The sequence below is a fragment of the Drosophila serrata genome, unplaced genomic scaffold (assembly GCF_035046125.1).
Source record: "Drosophila serrata isolate PLE 108 unplaced genomic scaffold, ASM3504612v1 contig_63, whole genome shotgun sequence".
NCBI lineage: Eukaryota > Metazoa > Arthropoda > Insecta > Diptera > Drosophilidae > Drosophila > Drosophila serrata.
Window position 1 is genome coordinate 115,761 of NW_028256961.1, and position 7,571 is coordinate 123,331.

A 7,571-nucleotide genomic window follows, 5' to 3' on the forward strand; every position below is an offset into this window, starting at 1 on the left:
GGATATAATAAAATATATTTTTAAGAAGCTCACGGAATATGAACTTCACAATAGTGTAACAATTGAATGTAATAGCAATACTTTACAAGTTCAAGTTGTTACATAAGAAGATACAGTATATTTTAATCATGAACGATCAATTGGACGATTATTTGGATTTAATAAGCGTAAATTAAGACCAAATGAAAATGAAATTTACATCTAACCCTGTAAATATTTTTAAAATAAATTCTGTTAGATTGGAGTGTAACATTGTTAGTGGATCATATGTGGGGAATAAACCAAAGCATGTGCTTCATGAATTTGGAATCAATGTTCCGCCTGGATATGAAATGAACATTACACCACGAAACTTGATTTATTTACCTGTCAACACCAGAGAAATAGGAACACTCGAAATTCGGATAACTGATCAAAACGGAGAATTAATTAATTTGCGTGGAGAAACTGTATCAATTCGTCTTCACTTACGATCAACAGAATGATTATTTATAATAAAAAGACATTACATAGCTCCTTTGATAACATTATTAAACCTACAGTTGAAGTGAAAGCATCATATTCATCTTCAAAATCATCATCGTCAACCCGAGGTTCTTCAAATCAACGTCCAACTCTCACATTAAAAAATAAACTGATTTTAAAATTATTGGGACTTCATTCTCATTATCCATATCAACAAGACTTCAAGCCAAATGATGACGTTCGCATCACAATACAGAACCAAGATTTGTATGTCCTTCCATGTGAAAGTTTTCTCCACTTTGAAGGAACACTTAGCAAAATTATTGAAACAAATTCAGGAACGACTTCGACAAATGGACTTACCGGGATGCTAAAAAATGGGCTATTTTCTTGATGAAATAAGATATGAGTTGAACGGGTATGAATTGTATAGGACACGGCTTACTGGAATTGCAACTTTCTCTCAGTCGGTCAACAGGAAGGAGTTCTTTGTTGTAATGGTGGGTGGAGTGGTGGAGACAATATTCCTTCGAGAGGATATTTCAGCTTTTCTGTACCTTTAAAAATGTTGATGGGATTTGCTGAAGACTACAAGAAAGTAGTGTTAAATTGTAAACATGAGCACGTTCTCTTGCTTACAAATAACACTGATGATATGTATGTTAAAACAGTTGATGGAAAAACACACAATAATAACATATGTTGGAAGATCCCTCACATCGTTCCGTGTGACAGTGCTAAAATTAAAATGTTTAATGTAATGAAAAGTGGAGCTACTCTCCCACTCGCATTCCGGAGTTGGGATTGTTATATTAATCAAACATTGGTACAGGGATCACATCAAATCTGGAATGTTAAGTTTTCTGCAAGTAGCGACAGGCCACGTTTTGCTGTCATTGCGTTTACGTTAAATGGACAGCTAAGTACAAACAATTTGAGAAATGCAAAAGTATATCTAATTTCTGAAGTCTATAAAGTATAGATTATAACCATCATAGGGAGGTTTTAATCTATATTTATACTATTATATAAAGAGGAAAGGTTTGATTTTTTGTTTGTATGAATAGAATAGGCTCCGAAAGTACTTGGCAGATTTGAAAAATTCTTTCACTGTTGGAAAGCTACATCATTCCTGAGTGACATAGGCTATATTTCATTTTCAAAAAAAATAGGTATCCTTACTAAAATTACGATAACGTAATCCAAGGTGTTAAAAAAAAAAATAAAAAAACTACCTTACATCTACCGCCCTCTACAGGCAGCCAGCTGAATCAAAGCATTTCCTGTCAAACATTCAAAACATATTGAAATAAGGAATTGGAGATACAAATTTTATTTTTTTGTTCAGGTTCAGTAAGAAACGAAGTCATGCCACCCAAGAAGTCGAGTTTGGGTCGTCGTACTCGCAATACAGAAGCAAAAAGACGTAAGATTACGAATATGACTGACGAAGAACGGTCCTCCATCCGAGAGACTGAGCAGCTGAGAGCAATGCAGATGCACAACACGGAATCAGCAGAAATACGAGCAGATAGGCTTGAGAGAAAACGATTGAGAGTTAGGCAGTCGCGTTCTGCAGCTATCGATTTGATTCACTCTCAAAATAATGAACGCGACAGGGCAAGGGTAGCTGCGGCAGATCAAAACCTGGAATACAATCGTCTTGCATTCCAATATAATCCAACTGTTGTGTATATAGCTCGAATCGCAATGACGTTATTGGCCGGATGCATCAGGTGTGCACATACTGTCAGGCTCTCAAATTCAAAAACGATCCAAAAGGATTGTGTTGCGCTTCCGGGAAAGTGAAATTGCGGAGAATGGAGAATCGAAGAATATTCTATACCAACAAGTATTACAGAATTAAATGAATTTGAAAATTATTCTTTTTTGTTTGACTTATTTCTTATGCGTGCAACCACAATATGCCACAGAGAAACGTGGCAGGGTACAGCTAGTTAGTATTATAAATAAATTACCTGAAAGGAGTGGGAGTAACGAATCCTCAGTTGCTTCAAGGTTTTCCTCTGTGTCCCTGCGTTTCAGCAAGAGCATGAAAATGCGTATCTCCAAATTGGTGGTATGACGAAAAGTGCAAAAGCTTTATTCCCTAGAATTATATGTGCTTCACGAAAACTAAGAGTTGCGCTTTTGGTCCCGTTACTGAGGGCTAGAGTGCGTTCCATATTGTGCTTAGGATCCCGTTGCTGAGAGCGAAAGAGTGAGAATCCGAGAGCATGGCCCCAAGCGATGCATGATCCTTGTACAAATTAGATAATTTTACTGTAGAGGTTCCCTCGCTGCTGTCTTCGTGCAGAAGTCCGGTTAGTTATTTCCCTCTAAGTATTTAAGTTCACAGTGGAGATTCCCTTGCCGCTGTGTCGGTACAGGAGTCCAGTTAGTGATTTCTCTCCGATGGTGAATTACGAAGATTAGGATGGAAGGGTGACTGCCCTTCTTAACCTGCTGGCCTAGAGACTCAGTCAGTATAGAAATAATAAGATGAGCTTGTGCTCTTTATTCGATGAATATCAAAATTAAACTGAACTTAAAGCTAACATAAAAAGGGACTCATAGCGGCCACTCCAATGGGTAGTGCTTGCACGGGCTATGCACGGGCTTCCGGCCAGACGCTGTGTCAGCAATTTGGCCGGAGCGAGCTTTCGGACGATCGGTCATTGCCGTCGCCCGGTTAACTTTGTTAACTACTCCCCCCTCAGGATTAAGGCCGCCCTCGGTCGACCCTATTTGGGCGATCATATCTGCTATCTGGACCGTAGTTCTCCTGGCCTGGATGACTCGCCGATAGGTGAAGCCGACGCGGATCAACGCGCAGCATATTGCTCCTGCCACCAGTACTATCTGATGTGAATGATAGTCGTTGATATTCTCCCCGACTCCTTGATGTGTTCCAGGTTACGTTCACTCAAGCGGTGAAGGTATAGAAGACTGAGGATGTTGTGCTCCATAGTAATATTCAGGGAGGGCGTGCTGGCTACTCCTGGGACCCTTTTCTGGGCCCTGTTATTGGGTTTCATTAACCATGGCACTCTCAGTAAAGGTAATAAGATGCGTGCCTCGTATATGAATGTAAGTGCCATTATCCACACTCACACGTGCCGGACGATCGTTTACAAGTATGATGCCTTCATCTACGTGAGTAATTGTGAATTTTCTAATTAGTTTATTAGAAAAATTAAAAAATTAAATTACGAAAAACCGAGTTGTGGTGGCAGACTTTTGGCGAACGAAAAAGAGTGGTGCGTCGCTTCGAGTTTAAAATGCGAATCATATATTTCATATGCTTAGCCTAGCTTATCTAAGGTTGGCGAAGGCGAGGCGAATTCGCGAAGAGCGCGAGAGAGCTTTATTGCGCTCTCGCCTTCGCCCTAAACTAACTACACTAGACTTCAAACATTGTGAATTCAGCCAACACCGGCCCCGTTGAACGCCTCCACGGCTTCAACATTCTGGAAGCGGCGCCAGCTTGTGGATCGCCCTTCGGAAGATGGCTCCATCGCTCCGTCTAAGGTCGACGACCCTGACCATGCCGTCCTCCCCTGCGTGCGTCGCGACGATCCGTCCGAGGAGCCACTGTTGAGGCGGCAGGTTGTCCTCTGCCACGATGACGAGCTGTCCCTCCTTGACGTTTTCTTGGTCGTGGTGCCACTTGCCTCGTATTTGAAGGCCCAGCACATACTCCCGGGACCATCGCCGCCAAAACATTTGCTTGGCTGACGAGACAAGCCGCCATCGCCGCAAGCAGCTGAGACCCGCCTGGTCCGGGGTCCGCAGTGCTGGTGCTGCGACGAGGGGCCCGCCTGTCAGCAGGTGTCCTGGAGTGAGTGCCTCTCCGTCGCTTGGGTCCTGGCTGAGAGCTCCGAGGGGCCGCGAGTTCATTATGGCCTCGATTCCGACGAGGACTGTCCCCAGCTCTTCTGCGTTGAGGAGTGCGCCGCCCACCGCTCGTAGGAGTAGGTGCTTGGCAGTTTTCACACCTGCCTCCCATAGTCCGCCCATGTGCGGAGCCCGAGGGGGTGTGAACGCAAATTCGCATCCGCTTTTTGATGCGAATTCGCGAATCGCGTCCGCCTGCTCCTCGAGCCTCTCGCGAAGAGCCTGGAAGTGGCGACTCGCTCCGACGAAGTTCGTCGCGTTGTCGCAATGCACGGTCTGGGGACATCCTCGGCGACCAATAAACCTTTGAAAAGCCAATAAAAAAGAGTCAGTACTTAGGTCTGAAACAATTTCTAAATGAACCGCCTTGGACGCAAAACAAACAAATAAGGCAATGTAGGACTTATATGGGGGCCTTCCTCGTATTTTCAATGTCGTATAAACAGGGCCACAAAAATCAACGCCACATATTGCAAATGGGTGGAGAGCACGGAGTCTTTCTGCGGGAAGATTTCCCATAATTTGAGTCATCAGTCGGGGCTTGTATTTAAAACAGCGCACACACGATCGAACTGTCTGACTGCAGAGTTCCTGAGCGTTTATGGTCCAAATACGCTGTCGTAGGATGCTCACAAGTGCTCGAGGACCGACATGAAAATTTGTGTGGTGCAGATGCCGGACGTAGCTCTGCACAAATTGGGAGCGTTTCGTCAACAGCAAGGGAAACTTGGCATCGTAGGATATAGGAGCGTTTGCTAGTCGCCCCCCAACTCGCAACAACGAAAAATTGCACCAAGTGCCGGTGTCTTCATGGATGAATGGGTTCAATCGCTGAAGACTTGGGCCGACCTTGGAACCTTTACGAATTTTTACTATTTCTACTTGATACTCGTGATTCTGAATTATTTTGACGATCTTATTAAATGCTTCAGTATATTCAGTCTGTGACAGAGTTTTTTCGAAAACTATACTCTTGTCTTTACATTTTCTTATAAAGCGGAACATATAAGCGAACACTCTCAGCAGTTTCAGGTGTGACGAGAATCCCTCGATGACGTCCAGCAAATCGGAAGTTTGCACCGCAGCGGTCAGTCCGACCACAGTCTTTCTTGATTCCTGCCGCAAGACTTCCTCATCCGGTTCGAAATGAACATTTTTGGGCCAGTTCTCCTCCTCGTCCTTCAGAAATTGAGGCCCCGTGAACCAGATCGACTGTCCAATTTCGTCGACGTCACAACCTCTAGACACTATATCTGCTGGGTTCTGCTTCGTTGGAACATGCCGCCATGTAGCCTGTCCTTACAATTCTTGAAACCCTGAAACCCTGTTCGAAACGAATGTCGGCAACGACGATGGATGAGATCGGATCCAATGGAGAGTGACTTCCGAATCCGACCAGTAAACGATTCGCTCGATAGGGACATTTATTAGCGGTTTGATTCTCTGACAGAGATCTGCGAGAAGGTGAGCGGCACATAACTCAAGCCTTGGGAGCGTTTTTGTCTTGAGCGGCGCTACTTTCGACTTTGAAGTCAACAACGATATTTTGTAACCTTCAGCAGATTTGCTACGAACGTAGACGCAAGCTCCATAAGCTCTCATGGATGCGTCGGCAAAGGCATGTAATTGCACCGGTGACATCGGATCAGTATGCACAAACCGAGGAATAGCTATCTTATCCAATTGCGACAAGGTGTTTTTTAGCATATTCCATGTAGTTTCTAAATTCAGCGTAATTGACTCATCCCAGTCTAACTTCTTAAGCCACAGTTCCTGCAGTAGGATCTTTCCTTTTATTACAATGGGACTTAATAAGCCGAGGGGGTCAAACAGCTTGGATGTCACCGATAAAATGTTCCGTTTTGTCGCTCGGAGACCCATGACAGAATCGTCAATTTTAAATTTGAAGGCATCTTCGCTAGGCAACCAAGATATTCCTAACGCCTTAGTTGACTCTGAGTCCGAGATAGGTATCGACTTAACTGTGCTCTCAGATGCAGTGACCTCAGGTGAGTTTGAAAACCACTTTGTCAATTCAAAACCTGCTGTTTGAAGAACCTGAGACACTTCAGACTTGATTGTCCGTAGCTCCTCTACGCATGCAGCACCAGTTAGCATGTCATCGACGTAAAAATCGGATCCAATTACGTCGGCAGCTCTAGGGAATGAAAGTTTCGCAGATTCACTCAACCTTTTTAAACACCGAATAGCAAGAAAAGGGGCTGGTCCAGTACCATATGTAACGGTGTTGAGCTTGTATAATCTCAAGGATTCAGAGGGGTCTCTTCTCCACACTATGAGTTGAAACTGCCTATCCGCTTCGTTAACCATCACTTGGCGATACATCTTTTTTACATCGGCAGTCAGGGCATACCTGTGCAGCCGGAAGCGGAGTAGAGTGGAGTACAACTCTTCTTGGATTGTCGGTCCCACCATCAAGATGTCATTTAAGGCCACCTGAGTCCATGTTTTGCACGATGCATCGAAAACAACGCCAACTTTGTTGACGTACTCTGGGGCCTCAACACACATTGATGGGGAATGACATAATGTGGAGTGGAAGGAATTTTGTTGTCTGTAGGCGACATATGACCTAAGGCGAGATATTCTTCCATAAATTCCAAATACATGGTCTTTAAGTCAGGATCTCGAGACAACCTTCTCTCAAGCGACAAAAACCGCCGTTTTGCAACATCAAAAGAATTGCCTAACCCCTTAGGGTCAGATTTAAACGGCAGCCTTACTTCAAACCGACCTGATGGCAATACCTGAGTAGTCTTCCTGTAGTACTCTTCACATAATTTGTGCTCAGGCGACAGAATTTTCTTTGGATTTGGCATTCCTTCCAGTGACCAAAATTTCTGTAGCGTGTGGATCGACACTAACGATTCTTCACTACAACTGAAACTATTCACAACTTGCTTCGGGGCTGCAGATTTATATCTCCCCGAGACAACCCAACCAAGAAGGGTCTTTTGAAGAGTTGGATAGTCAGGACCTTGTTTAATTTGACCAACAGCTAGCAATTCGAAAAATGATTCGGCTCCGATTAGCATATCAATTTTTTTAGACTTGTAAAAGTAGGGGTCTGCTAATGGGAGGTTCTTTGGGATCTTCCAATCGCCGACGTTCACCGATTGATCGGGATGATAACCGGTGATCGATTTTAAAATCCAGAAATCGAACGAGAACTCACTCCCATTGATTCG

At 43.8% G+C, this 7,571-nt stretch overlaps 1 protein-coding gene across 1 annotated transcript; it reads right to left on the reverse strand.

The window, feature by feature from the left end:
• Window positions 1-3,734: 3,734 nt before the first annotated feature.
• On the reverse strand, window positions 3,735-6,894 carry LOC147644930 (uncharacterized). Its single transcript, XM_086837060.1, has 2 exons — window positions 6,421-6,894; window positions 3,735-5,655 (listed from the first exon to the last, which is right to left on the reverse strand). Exons 1-2 carry the CDS (start codon window positions 6,892-6,894, stop codon window positions 3,928-3,930), a joined length of 2,202 nt encoding a protein of 733 aa, XP_086693186.1. The 3' UTR covers window positions 3,735-3,927.
• Between the last annotated feature and the right edge of the window lie 677 nt (window positions 6,895-7,571).

Coding starts and splice junctions, on each gene's coding strand:
- LOC147644930 (XM_086837060.1), bottom strand. CDS start 6,894: ATGTGTGTTGAGGCCCCAGAGTACGTCAACAAAGTTGGCGTTGTTTTC. Junction 5,656..6,420: donor TCAAGTCTGAAGTGTCTCAG/GTTCTTCAAACA, acceptor TTGTAAGGACAG/GCTACATGGCGGCATGTTCC.